The 14111-nt window shown below is 38.2% G+C and overlaps 2 protein-coding genes across 2 annotated transcripts in view; both read left to right on the top strand.

Annotated features, from left to right (window-relative positions):
• Window positions 1-2737, top strand: part of ANKRD45 (ankyrin repeat domain 45) — a 49292-nt gene extending 46555 nt beyond the window's left edge. The window contains exon 5 of the mRNA XM_032591770.1: window positions 2466-2737. Within this exon, the coding sequence (XP_032447661.1) occupies window positions 2466-2479 (14 nt within the window). The 3' untranslated portion in view covers window positions 2480-2737. The remainder of the gene's footprint in view (window positions 1-2465) is intronic.
• Window positions 2738-7088: 4351 nt separating this feature from the next.
• The window catches only part of SLC9C2 (solute carrier family 9 member C2 (putative)), an 82158-nt gene continuing 75135 nt past the window's right edge, over window positions 7089-14111 (top strand). The window contains exons 1-3 of the mRNA XM_030303107.1: window positions 7089-7221; window positions 9335-9435; window positions 11474-11602. Of these exons, the coding sequence (XP_030158967.1) occupies window positions 7089-7221; window positions 9335-9435; window positions 11474-11602 (363 nt within the window). The remainder of the gene's footprint in view (window positions 7222-9334; window positions 9436-11473; window positions 11603-14111) is intronic.

Raw genomic sequence — 14111 nt, 5'->3', positions numbered from 1 at the left:
CATTATAGAGGGGATGGAAAAGAAAAAAGCAATTCAGTAATTGCTCATCAGTTGACACTTTCTCAACTACGGTTTTGAGATAACACTTTAAATTTGTGTCACAGATTTTTAAGTTTTGAGATCTTTTTTATGCATGAGCAATTCCATTTCAGCAATTCCATTCCATTTTTGCCTTAAGCAAAAGAATAGGGGAATAACTCTCACTCCCTCTGGTAGATCCAATGGGTGTTTGTGGAGTTCTACAAGGAAGGAGGTCTATCTGTGTTGGCTCTGCTCTCTTACTATTGTACATTGTGAGAAGTCTGTTACCTTTAAGGACTGCAGTAATTTGGGACAAGGCTAGTTGCCATTTTAATTGTTTCTACCGTATTTTCTGAGCCTTGATCTTGAGTATGTCGTTACCTTCCAGGCAATGTGGTCCTGATGATTAGGGGGATGATTCCTGAATCTTACTTCAAAGATTCATAGATAAAACTGAGACAGTTCTGGAGATCCTTAATATAAAATAAACCTCTCTCTCCTTTATTCGCCTTTTAGTTCTTCTCTTCCAACTTCTTGAAGCTTTTGATGTATGTAGTAACGCTGTCTTTTTAAAACTCCTTGACTGGCACCCTTATGTCATTGTGGTTCCTTTACTGCTTTTCTAACTCCTTTACCAGCTGCTGTGGTCTGAATGTGTTGTATGTCATGCCCCCACTCCTCCCCTCTGCAAATTCACATGTTAAAATCTAATGCTCAAAGTGACAGTATTAGGAGGTGGAGCCTTTCGGAGGTGATTAGGTTATGAGGGCAGAACCCTCTTGAATGGGATTAGGTTCTTATAAAAGAGACCTCCAGACAGTTCCCTTGCCCTTAGCACCCATGTGAGGTTACAGCAAAATGAGCCGTATAGGAGGTAGGCTCTCACCAGACACTGAATCTTCTGGCACCATAATCTTGGACTTCCCAGCCTCCAGAACTGTAAGAAATAAGTGTTTGTTGTTTATAAAGTAGCCAGCTGTGGTCTTTTGTTATAGCAGCCTGAACTAAGATGCCAATTCCTATTCTTCATCTTGCCTCCAGCAATGGAAACTTCTCAAAAGTCAGTCTGTCTTACAAGTTTCTATGTCAGTTATGCCTCAATAAAGATGAAAAAAAAAAAAAAAAGCCTATTCTGACCTTTGGCAAAACAGTCTATAATTCTTCACCCTGTGACCTTTTTTATCCCCAGTGTTAGGAAGAACTAATCCCTCTTTCTCTGGAGTATCTGTAGTGCTAATAGCCACATATATATTCTATTTAATTGTTCACATATTTGTCTTCCCTTGCGGATTATGAGCTTTTTGAGGGTAGGGGATTTGTCATGTTTTTCTTCATACCTCAAGAGCCCATAAGGTAGTAAGTTAGTAAATAACAGTTGAATGAATTCTCTTTTGGCGCTACCTTATTCATAGAGTTCTTTCTAAAAATGACTCCTGAACCCTTCTCTCCATCACCTTCTTTGTGCTGGTACCCTGTTGCGATTCCCGCTTCTCCGGCCCCACACACGTAAAACGTCATGACTGTGTATCTAGTTTCTCCTCTGTTTTCTGACCTTCATCTTGAATGCTGTACTAGTTTTTAGGCATGTGAACCTGGTGATTACCAAAGGATTCCTGGATCCCATGTCAAAGATTCTGCTGATGTGAGGATCTGAGTTTAGAGAGATATAGTACTTCTTGTGATCTGTTGTTGCATTGAATTATACATTTATTCATAGGAGAGTTCAAATGACCATATGCTTTGAGTTTGAGCTGCTACACAGGTAGGTGCAGGACTTCTTCTGAACACCCGTAGAGTAATTACAATTTCAATGTGCAGACTAGTAAATTAAATTATTTAGAAAGGGGTCAAGTAAAGGCTAAATTCAGTGCTATGATAAACGCTAGACAGTGGTTCCTGAGACTTCTGTAGTTTAATTGGAAAAATGTGAAAAAATGGAGGAGATTGATATGACATCATTAAGAAAACAATTACTATCTGCTATCACTGTTATTTAATAAAAGAGAAGATTTTAACATCAGAAAAGAAGGGAAGGTGTGATTTCATTGTTAGGTTCTGTCCTTTAAATTGAATAAATTAAGCTTTATTATGAACTGTTATATTTTTCTCATTATGCCACGTATGATGGAACTTTTGTCATGAATCACCACTGGTCTATGGTCCAGCCTTTGAGAACTGCTCTAGACTGAGCTGGAGCAGGCAGAATGCTATTAAGGTGAACATGATGCCCCAAATTATAAAGGGCTGACAATACACTCTGATTTTTTTTAATCTAAAATGTGATACATTGTATTTTCCAAGTTGGCCCCATCTCCTGTCCTACATGCTCTTCTTACAATGTAATCGTGACATTCCTCACATAGAGAGGTGGGTCTCTACTATCTCCTCTTGAATCTGGGCAGGCCTGTGCTTATCGTGGAAGTAATACTATGTGATTTCCATAGATCATAAAAGGTGATGCAGTTTCCAGCTAGTTCATTTGAGATGCTCAGTCTTGGAAACCAGTCTGTGTGGAGAGACCCATATGGACAGAAACTGAGGCCCTAACCCACAGCCCTGTCTGAGCTTCAGCTAACAGTCACTGCTAGTGAGCCATCTCGGAAGCAGATCCTTCAATCAAGCCACCACAGCCAATGCAGTATGGAGCCTTCTCTGTTGAGTCCTGCTAAAATTGTAGATGTCAGTTAAATAAATGATTGTTGTTGTTTTAACCTACTAAGTTTTGTGTCTCTTTGTTATGCAGTAATGTATAACATACACATTTTAGACTGTGGAAGTGAGAAAATGACATAACAAACCCCTCTCCTGGGGGAGAGGATTAGATTGGAATGACAAAGGAATGAGAGAGTAGAATTTCATTGTCACAAGATAACTTCCTTGAAAATAAACTACAAATTGATGAATAATGTCCATTTGTTTAAATTTATACTATATTTGTTTTTAGTGATTGTATTTGAGGCAAAAATCTATTAAGTTTGGCATCACATAATTGGGATACATGTGACCTCCTATGAAGAGTAATATTGTTTCTTCAAATTAAGTACCAGAAGTACCTAAAATATGTGATATTGCCTTTTTTGGAACCCCAGAGGACCTAGAGGAGAGTGTTCGTGAAAGTCTGCAGAATCTTTAAAGGTCTCTGGGAGGTTATTAGTGGGAATTTATAGGAAGGGGAAGAAAATGTTATTAGAAACTGGAGAAGAGAGGCCCTTGTTATGTGATGGTGGTAAATTTGACCACACTGTTGTCTAAGTAATGAACTCAATGGTCCTGCTAAGGACTTTTCTAGATAGTGTTCAAGTGCCACCTGGCTGCTTCTGCTACAACATGAGAGGAGAGAGATGAGCCAAAAGTGAACAGTTCAGTTTTCAAATGAAATTTAGAAGAAATATAATGGAGCCAGTACCCACTGAGTTTAAAAATAAAAGTGTTTCTCATTCCCAGCCTTTCTAGAAGGCAAAAGGTCTCAAAATAAAAAATGGATTCTGAGAAAAGATAAAATCTCAGGCAGGATTGTGAGGTCATAAGACCTCAGAGATATCTAAGGTGGCACCTTCTGGAACTGCTCCGACTTGAGGTGGACTTTCTCAGTGCATCTGGGAGGATGACCTCCAGCTGCTCTAGGCAATCATTGTCATAGCTAGAAACCAAATGCAAAGAGAACAGCTCTCTCTGTCTCGACAGTGATATATACCAAGCTGAGGAACCATCTAAATGGTCCTGAGTCCCATGACCATCCCTGAACCAATCATTGTATTAGGGGGATGCATTAGGGTTATGACTAACCAACCTTGTCTCAGTCAGATACTATAATCTATTATCAGAATATGGGAAAGAGAAAGGATTCTGATAATATAATCTATTATCAGAATATGGGGTTGGGGGAGAACATCCTGGGCAGCCCCTCAGCCCTCAACTCCTAAAGCTGTCACAGTCTACTCAGCTGGCTCTGCCAAAAATGGTGACACACAGATTTATTATTGCTTTTCTTTTTTTATTCTTTTTTAAATTAAAAAAAATTATTTTTACAGAGAAAGAGACCAAGCGAACGTGCATGTACACAAGCATGGCTGGGGGGGGGGTGGAGAAAAAAAGAGGGAGAAAGAGAATCTCAAGCAGGCTCTGTGCTGTCAGTGCAGCACCTTGTGCGGGCTCCATCTCATGGCCGTGAGATCATGACCTGAGCCGAAATCAAGAGTCAGACGCTCAACCGAGCCACCCAGGCGCCCCTATTATTGCTTTTCTTTAAAGCTCTATGGGAAAGATTGTAATGTAAAGGAATTTGATCATCTCTGTATTTTAGTTATGTGCGATCACTAGAGGAACTATGTGTAACCTAGAGCCAACTATGAATTTTGTCCAAGTATTCTTGAGGTATGAGGATTTTTCTAAAAACCATGGAGAAACTGAATTTTGAAATGTAAAGCTTCATGAGACTTACCTGTAGGGTCTAGGTGACCCAAGTGAGCCTGAGGGGACAGCAGGATAGGAACTAGATGGAAGGTGGAAGGATGTTACTCAAAATTATGTGAAGCAGTTGAGAGAATTCAAGGCAACAAGTGGTATAGATAACACAAAGATGAAAATGGGAGAAATGGTAGTAAACTTGGTAACTAGGAGACTTAAGTAAGGGCATGGGAAAGAGAAAGGAATGGGTCTCTCAGACCCTGTGATAAGACAATTTAAAAAAAAACAAACAAAAAAACATGGTCCTTGGAATTTATGGGCTGAGTGGTTTAAAAGAACCATACCAGTCAACAACAAAATACAAATATTTTGGAGAATGGTTTATGGGCAGCAACCAATGGTGGTTGCTGCAATCAGGGCCAGACATAGAACTGTTGAGTAAAACTCTTTAAAGTTTCAAGTAGAAATTGAGACTTTCATTTGTCAAAGCTTCTTTGATACGTAGTGATGGAGAAAATGGATGACAAATTTAGTAATCTCACTGCTGTGGCGGTATCCATGATGCCCTGGGGGAGAGGATTAGATTGGAATGACAAAGGAATGAGAGAGTAGAATTTCATTGTCACAAGTAACTTCCTTGGAAATAAACTACAAATTGATGAATAATGTTTATTTGTTTAAATTTATACTGTATTTGTTTTTAGTGGTTATATTTGAGGCAAAAATCTATTAAGCTTGGCATCGCATAATTTGGGATACATTTGTCCTCCTATGAAGAGTAATATTGTTTCTTCAAATTAAGTACCAAAAGTGAGAAATTCCCATTGAAAAGGAAGGATAGGTAGAAAAAGAGAAAATGGAAAAGGATAAATGAAAAAATCAAAAGGGAGACCAGGCAGTGTTAAAGAGGATTAGGGCTGGAGAAAGAAAAACAAGAATATATATTTAAAAACATGTAGGAAGAGGCTCTGTCTACATGGTGTATGACCATGGCAGGCAAAGAAAATCAGTTAAAACAGTTGTGGGTATAGACACAGCTTGAGCATTAAGAAATGCAAGCTTCTCTGGAACTGGATCACTTAGCTGCTTCTGGATTGGGAGTGGGGGATGATATATGTAGCCAATCAGAATGAAAGTAAGTTGGCAAGCAACCAATGGGAATTAGGTATGGAAATGGCTTTCAGTGTGATATCAGTTGGCAGTACTGTCCTTGGCAAACAGACGCAGAGCTGAGCGTCGTTCGTTCTTTGTGATTTTCAAGAGCCTTCATCTTGATTTCCACTCTGAACCAGCTTAGTCTTGAAAGATGGTATCTCTGGTCTTGGTAGCTTGGAGAAGAACTTGATTTGAGAGCGGTGCTGTAATGACAGGTGGGGATAGCAGGATGTGAGAATGCCAGGGATGTGGAGGGTTATTTGAGGGACATGTGAAGTGATTTGAAGATGCAGCACTTTGAATCTCATTTCTGCTTCACATCAGAATATGGCTTATAGACAAGTGCAAAACAAAGAACCAAAGATTAACTCTAAATATTATTGGGGATACTTCAGGAACCTCTAGGAATTTTCAGGTTAAGGTTAACTGCAAGGAAAAATAAAACAGAATGAGTCCTTCTCAGGACCACGAAATAGATTTGTGCAGGCTATGTTCTACACAAGGGCGCCAGCTGAGGGTAGGTACTGAGGCTGAAATCCCTGCACAAACCATGTGCCCTGTCATCAGGAAGGGGGACTTTTTCTAATTCACTTAAAGGCACCATACGATAAAACCTCAAATTTAGTCTTTTCCTTTGTTTTTAGGTTATTTACCCTCCTCCCCTGCCCCACCTTATCGGTGTGACTCAACATTGACCTCCCAAAATGGGAAACCATTTTGGATTTGGAAGGGCCCAAGAGAGGAAAAAGGGGATGTGGGATTGAAATAGTAAAGGGGAATTCCAGAATGATGTATACCCATGGAGGAAGAGCTCCCCCTCAAAAAGTTCGGTTCATCAAATATTATAGAGAGCCTATTATGTGCCTTGTACTGTGTGTAAGAAAAATAATATTCAGCCCTGGCCCTTGAGAAACTCACTGTCCAATGTGGAAGGCAAATACATCACTAGATCATATGATGGTTAAGTGCAGAAATCAATGGAGTCACGCCTCCATGCATGTGTAGAAGTGTGAGGAAGAAACACACTGCTGTTAGTGTTCCTATAAAACGTTCTTGGATGGGGTGCCTGGGTGGCTCAGTTGGTGAAGCGTCCGACTTCAGCTCAGGTCATGATCTCGTGGTTGGTTTGGGAGTTTGAACCCCGCGTCGGGCTCTGTGCTGACAGCTCAGAGCCTGGAGCCTGCTTCAGATTCTGTGTCTCCCTTGCTCTCTGCCCCTCCCCCGCTCACGCTCTGTCTCTTTCTCTCAAAAATAAATAAACATTAAAAATTTGAAACATTCTTGGAGCAAGAGGTAGAACAGACAGTATCAATGTGTGCCCTGTGGCAAGAAGAAATGTGCTGAGACCTGAGTGTGGTACAATCTTAGGAAGAATGTGGATGTGCTGGAACTTGGCAAGTCTCATTTTCTTCTTTTTGCATCTTGTAACAGGTTAGTCTGTGGTAGTGAAAGTAGTAACTCACATCTGAATTCATCAAGTTAGGACTGAAAAAGCAGTGTCAAAAATGAACTCTTTCTTCTGGGTGCAAAGAGAAGATAACAGCAGCAGGACAGAATTACTCTGCGGCAAGACAGCTGGCTACACTATTGTAAATGGGCATTTCACAATGCTTGTGTGTTTCACGATTGTCCTGGGAGGTAAGAAGTAATTTCTAGATCTCATCTTTCCTCTGCCCTCTGAACCTTTCTTAGTGGAGAAAGTGATCACAACTTCCATAAAGAAGAAGTCCAATGAAATTGTAAGATGTGAGTGAATGCTGACAGTCTAGTTTCCTTTAATTATAAGTAGCATCTATACTGTGTCCCTTCCTTTGGTGACATTTGCTGAGCACAGCAGAATGGTAGGCAGAAGCGGAAATAGTCCCCTCATGGGGGAGACAGGCAAACAATAATTACAATACAATGTGGTTAGTTTAACTGTAAAGTTGTGGTCCAGAATCTCTGGTAACGTGGAGGAGAGCCTCATGCTGCCCGCCTGCCAGGCTTAACCTGACCAATAAATCTGGGATGAGGGGACGACGACTGGGGCAAATAAGACCCACACACATGTTTCACAATTTGCATACTTGAAGTCATCACTTCTGTCCATTCTATCATGGCTTTTGAAGTGATTTTACTTCCGGGAGGATGCCATCCACCCCACACCCTAGTGGGCAATTAGGAGAGACTTCACAAGGAAAGGCCTCTTAAATGATAATTAAAAATTCAATACGTATGGGGCGCCTGGGTGGCTCAGTCCCTTAAGTGTCCGCTTCTTGATTTCAGCTCAGGTCATGATCTCACTGGTCGTGATTTTGAGCCTCCACGCTGACAGTTCGGAGCCTGCTTGGGATTCTCTCCTTCTCTCTCTGCCCCTCCCCAACACATGCACATGCTCTCTCCCTCTCTAAAAATACATAAACTTAAAATAAAATTTTTTAAAGAATTCGATAGGTATGGTTAATGATATTCATGCAGATAAAATACCATATTAAAAAACACAGGTACTTTATTCCACAATTCAACACTAGTGATTGGAGAAAAGCGTCTAGTCCCCTTTAACATTTTTTTCTTTGGGAAAAAAGGTCAGCTGTTTTAAAATCCTTTCTTGAATTAGGAAGAGTATAAAGAAATAATGAAGCAAACATTCATAAAAACTTCTTCAATTTTACCTATCATATCAGGGAGCAAAATTGCCTTTTCTGGGGTGAATCTTTAAAACACACACTAATGACATTGGTCTCCTGTCGTACTAAGAGGCGCTGGTGACCATGAATTTCACCAGCTCCAGATCCTTGATGATTACATAAGGACAAGTGCTCTAGCAATAAAGGGCATTACAAAAATGGTTCAAGAAACATTTCTTTAGCCCTATGCAAAAGAAGTATTCAATTAATATCTACCAACTTGGCATGACCTGTAGCTGGAAGGCAGTGAATGGGATGCCAGAATCTTGCCCTAGGCATAAATTAATTGGATTATAGTCTATATATTCCTTCTGGAGATAAGAACTGAATAATCTTGGACAGAGGAGAGAGCTTCAAGGCAAGATAATACATGTAGGCAGAGAATAACACATGTCTTCTGTTACTTGTCTGGTGAAGCCAGTTTTCTCCATAGTTAGAGCTCAGTTAAAAGTATTTCTGGCTTTTAGGAAAACTATAGAATATATATTGCTGTAGTTTAGGATGAGTACTAATAAAAGGTGTAATAGGTTGATATGAAGTTTGGCTTTTCATAATTTCTCATCATCAGACCCACAGATAAGATACCTGTACAGTGATCATAATGGGCCACTGGGTGGGCAAATGGGAGGTTGCTGGAATTTCAGTATTTTCCAAATTTACCTGTGAGAGATGCTTCATTTTGTATGTCTTAAAGAGACAGCATTTGTAACAGCTATCAATTATTTATTCATAGCGATATGATACTCAGGAAGTTTATTTATTAAAAAAATTTTTTAGTGTTTATTTTTGAGACATACACACACACACACACACACAGCATGAGCAAGGGAGGGGCAGAGAGAGAGAGAGGGAGATGAATTCGAAGCAGGCTGCAGGCTCTGAGCTGTCAGCACAGAGCCTGATGTGGGGCTCGAACTAATGAACTGCAAGATCATGACCCGAACCAAAGTTGGACACAACCGACTGAGCCACCCAGGCACCCTGACAATCGGGAAGTTTGAAATTAAGTACCTAGAGAAAGAGGATATTAAATTGTTTTGAAACTATACATTTTGTATAAATAACACATACATGTATTTCTTCAGGATTTTTGAAGACCTGTCTAAGGAATTCTGAAGTCATTGTTTTGATAATTCTTTCTGTGTCAGGATTTATGATAGGACAACTGGCTCACAGTTTTGTTCAGGTAATGTATGTACAATAAATTAGTAAGTGAAAGAACAGAAACCAAAATCAAGGTCCACTCTCAACGCTATCCCTGAATGTATGGAATTTTAAAAAAATGTGAACAGTTCCTGAAAAGAATTCATCTGCCATTAAAAATTTTGAAAATGAAAAACCATACAGTATAAGAGACATATTAGAGAAGCAGAAGATAAAATGCTAGTATGGAAGTAAGGAAAATTCGACTGCATTCTTGGGTTCTTCATCGTCTGCCTTTGGAGCCTTACTCCTGTTTCCTTCCCCTCTCTGTATACTGGTTTCATCTGTGGAATAGTCTTCAATACCTGTGGAGCCTCTAGTTATAAAAGGCAGCTGTTACTGTCATAATGAAGCATGGTTACTCTTTTCTGACTGCCAGATTAAATGCAAAATGTGTCATGTAGTATATAATACAGATACAAGAAAAATTTTATTTATTAACTCTTGACTTCAAGTGCATTGCAGTGTGATCAGTAACGATTTGGCTCCACTCATTCTTTTATTTTTAAAAAATAGAGATGATGTTTGTACCTCTCTAGGATTGTAAAAACCTCCTGTTATTCTTCTAAACACCACCATTACTACTAACGTCTTTTGAGTGTTTGCTATGTGCCAGGGTCTCTTTTAAGTGCTTTGTGTTTATTAATTTATTAACTTAGTAATAAGTTATAGAAATAGTAGAATTAGTAAGAAATAGTAATATTTCTTTTTTTCCAGTGAAATACGGAGCTGTTTAATTTAAAAAATTTATGGTTGACACACAATGTTACCTTAGTTTCAGGTGTACAACGTAGTGATTCAACTTCTCTATGTGTTATGCTGTGCTCAACTTATCCTCAATTCTTGAGTTAATTCATTGGTCTTCACAGAAACCCAGTGGAAGTAGGTACTGTATCCCATTTTACAGATGAGGAAACTGAGGCACAGAGAGGTTAAGTAATGGAGATTAAACTATTAGTTGAGCCAAAAACTTTTTAGAAGGGAATATTTCCAGCTTTTCAATCATTGTTGCTATCTCTTCCATTCATCTGTGTACAACCTTCATGATTTATGCCTTATATTCACAATATGTGCTATTATCTATGTATTATTTTTCTCTACTTGACTCACTAAAGGACTTTATTTTTTTTTTAAGGCAAGAGCATTTCTTTTTATTTTTTTTTAAATGTTTATTTATTTTTGAGAGAGACACACACAGAGCACTAGTGGGGCAGAGAAAGAGGGAGACACAGAATCTGAAGCAGTCTCCAGGCTTTGAACTGTCAGCATAGAGCCCATTGTGGGGCCTGAACTCACAAACTGCGAGATCATGACCTGAGCCGAAGTCAGACACTTAACCGAATGAGCCACCCAGGAGCCCCGAGCATTTCTTTTTTAATGTTTACTTTTGAGAGAGAGTGAGAGTGAGAGAGTGCGAATGAGTCGGGGAGGGACAGAGAGAGAGGGAGAGAGAGAATCCCAAGCAGGCTCTGCACAGAGCCCAATGCAGGGCTCAGTCTCATGAACTGTGAGATCAAGAGTCAGATGCTTGACCAAATGAACCACCCAGGTGTCCCTCACCGAAGGACTTTAAAATCCTAAGCAAATGTTTGTGAAATCACAAGTACTGTGCAAGGTTCTCTTTTCTGTCTTAACGCCAATTAGAATAAACATCTAACAGTCAAATAAAAAATACTTGTGAACATCTAAAATGCTCTCAGGGATCACTAGTGGCAGGGGTATCACTTTTGAAAACACAGATTACAGTACTTACCACAAGCAGTGTTTGTGTAGCCCAAACTCACACAATTCTCTGATGAACAGTGGACTGTACATATAACTCATCTGGACAGATCGTGAAACCTACAAGACCCTCAAAACTGACCTTGTAGATAATCTCTCATTAGTTGCATATTGGAATATACTAAAACTTACATTGATTGATATAGCATCAATTTCTAATACCTCAAATTACCTAATTCCAATTTCTAATACCTAAAAATGGCAGCCAGCTAATTTCATATTTATCTTTGTTAGTTTAGGTGCATGAAATTGTCTACCCTCTTCTGAAAACACCAAGCTTTTCACTTTATTGTTATTTTTCACCTATAATTATATTTATGGCTGCTTTGGATGTGGACTTTTATATACTCAAGAATATGCTTTGGCAGGTAAGAACACATCTTAAAACAAATTATGGTCAGTCTTGTTTATGTTAGCAGAAAATATGTTTTGTCTATAAAGAAGATTAATAATTCACAAATCTCACATTTTTAGTTCTACCCTCCTTCTTCTGTGGAACCACTAAGTAAAGGGAATTGAAGAGAAGGGAGAAGGAATCTGTATTTGCTGAGTGACCAGTGTGATAAGGCACTGAGTAAATATTTCCATTTTATGTATCAACAAATCGTGGCTTAGAGGTCACAAACAAGGCTGATAAATGGCAGAACTTGAATTCTTCACCTCCACTATATCTGTAGATTTGCCTGTTTTCACTGCTAAAATTGTTTTATTTGTGGCTTTCTCTTTCTTCTTAATCATGCTTCCAGACGAGTTTATTTTTTCTTTCAAAGAATATTTTATTTTGTTTGGTTTTATTCTGTACTTTTTCTAACATCTTGAGGCAGACATTAGTTGATTGATTTTTAGGTTTCTTTTTTTTTTGTATTTTGTACATCTAAGGTTTAAAATTTTTCTATGACTACTCTTTTAGCTTCACCCACGTGTTTTGATTTTTAGTGTTTTCATTATCATCCCAAACCTATCTAAAATTTTTACTATACTTTTTTCTTTGACCTGTTGATTTTTTTTTTCCTTCATGTGTGGAAGAATTTTACTTGTTTGTTTATTTATTTGTTATTGAAGTGTAGTTGACATACAATATTATATTAATTTCAGTATATCACAGTGAGTGAACAATCACATACATATGAAATGCTCACCATGATGAGTGTAGTTACCATCTGTCATTCTACAAAGTTATTACAATATTAATGACTATCTTCCTTATGCTGTACTTTTATCCCTGTCACTTACTTATTTTATAACTGAAAGTTTGTACCTCTTTGGCCCCTTCGGCTACTTTGCCCACATCCTCCAGCCCTCTGGTAATCCTCTGTTTGTTCTCTGTGTTATTGAGTCTATTTCTGGTTTTTGTTTATTTATTTACTTTGTTTTTTAGATTCCACACATAAATGAAATCATATGGTATTTGTCTTTTTCTGACTAATTTCACTTAGTGTAATAGGTGCATCCATGTTGTTGCAAATGGCAAGATTTCATTGCTTTATGGCTGTGTCTCTATATAAATGCCACATCTTCTTTATCCAACTTATCTATCGATGGACATTTAGGTTGCTTGCATATCTTGGCTCTTATAAATAATGCTGCAGTAAGGAGGGATGCATATATCTTTTTGAATTAGTGTTTTATTTTCTTTTGATAAATACCTAGAAGTGGGATTACTGGATCTTATGGTACTTCTAGTTTTAGTTTTTTGAGGAATCTCCATACTGTTTTCTACAGTGGCTGCACCAGTTTCCATTCCTACCAACAGCACAAGAGGGTTCCCTCTTCTCTACATCCTTGTGAACACTTATCCATTTCTTGCCTTTTTGATACTTGCCATTCTGACAGGTGTGAGGTGATAGCTTATTTTCGTTTTGATCTGCATTTCCCTGGTGACTTGTTATGTTGTCTTTTCATGTGTCTGTTATAAGCCATCAATGTGTCTTCTTTGGAAAAAAATCTATTCAGGTCCTCTGCCCATTTTTAATTGGATTATTTGTTTTTAACCCATTAATTACTTAGAAGTTATTTTAAAATTTCCAAATATGGTCTTTTATCGTTATTTCTTTTATCACATTATGACTAGAGAGTGTGTTTTGTATATCAACTCTTGTGGTTTGTGGAGATGTGCTTTGTGGCCTAGTACCTCACTTTTCCAAAATGTTCTTTGCTTTACAAGAATATACATTCTCCCATTGTTGAGTGCAGGGGTCTAAATTAGTTCAGTAGATTATTTTGTTTATTATGAAGTCTGGTTTCTATATCTTTGCCAGTGTTGTTTTTCAATTTAATATAACAAGCTTCCATTATAACTATGGATTTATCAATTTCTGCTTGCAATTCTGCTGGTTTTTACTTTATGTAAGTAGAAACTCTGTTATTAAGTGCCTACAAGTATTATTATTTTCCTAGTTAATTTTTTCCCGTTATTTAGCTACCCTTTTATCCTAAATAATGCTCTTTGCCTTACATCAATTTCATCTGGTATTACTGTAGTTATACCAGCTTTCTTTTGCTTAGTATTTTCCTGATATAATTTTCCCATTCTTCCACTTATAAGATTTTGATGTCCTTATGTCTAGATTTTTTTTGATAATATATACTTAGATTTTGTTATTTTATCCATGTTGAGAATCTCTGCTGTTTTACCAGGCACCCGGGTGACTCAGTCAGTTGGTGTCTGACCTTGGCTCAGGTCATGATCTCAAAGTTTGTGGGTTCAAGCTGGTGTCCAGCTTCAGAGCCTAGAGCCTGCTTTGGATTCTGTGTCTCCCACTTTCTCTGCCCCTCCCCCACTTGCACTCTGTCTCTGTCTCTCTCTCTCAATAATAAATATTTAAAAAAATTAAAAACTAGCTTAATATTTATTGTGATTAAAAATAGATTTAGAAG

Source organism: Lynx canadensis, chromosome F1, assembly GCF_007474595.2.
Source record: "Lynx canadensis isolate LIC74 chromosome F1, mLynCan4.pri.v2, whole genome shotgun sequence".
In the NCBI taxonomy this organism is placed as follows: domain Eukaryota; kingdom Metazoa; phylum Chordata; class Mammalia; order Carnivora; family Felidae; genus Lynx; species Lynx canadensis.
The sequence above is the reverse complement of the archived record's forward strand: the minus strand, read 5'-3'. Positions and strand labels throughout refer to the sequence as shown.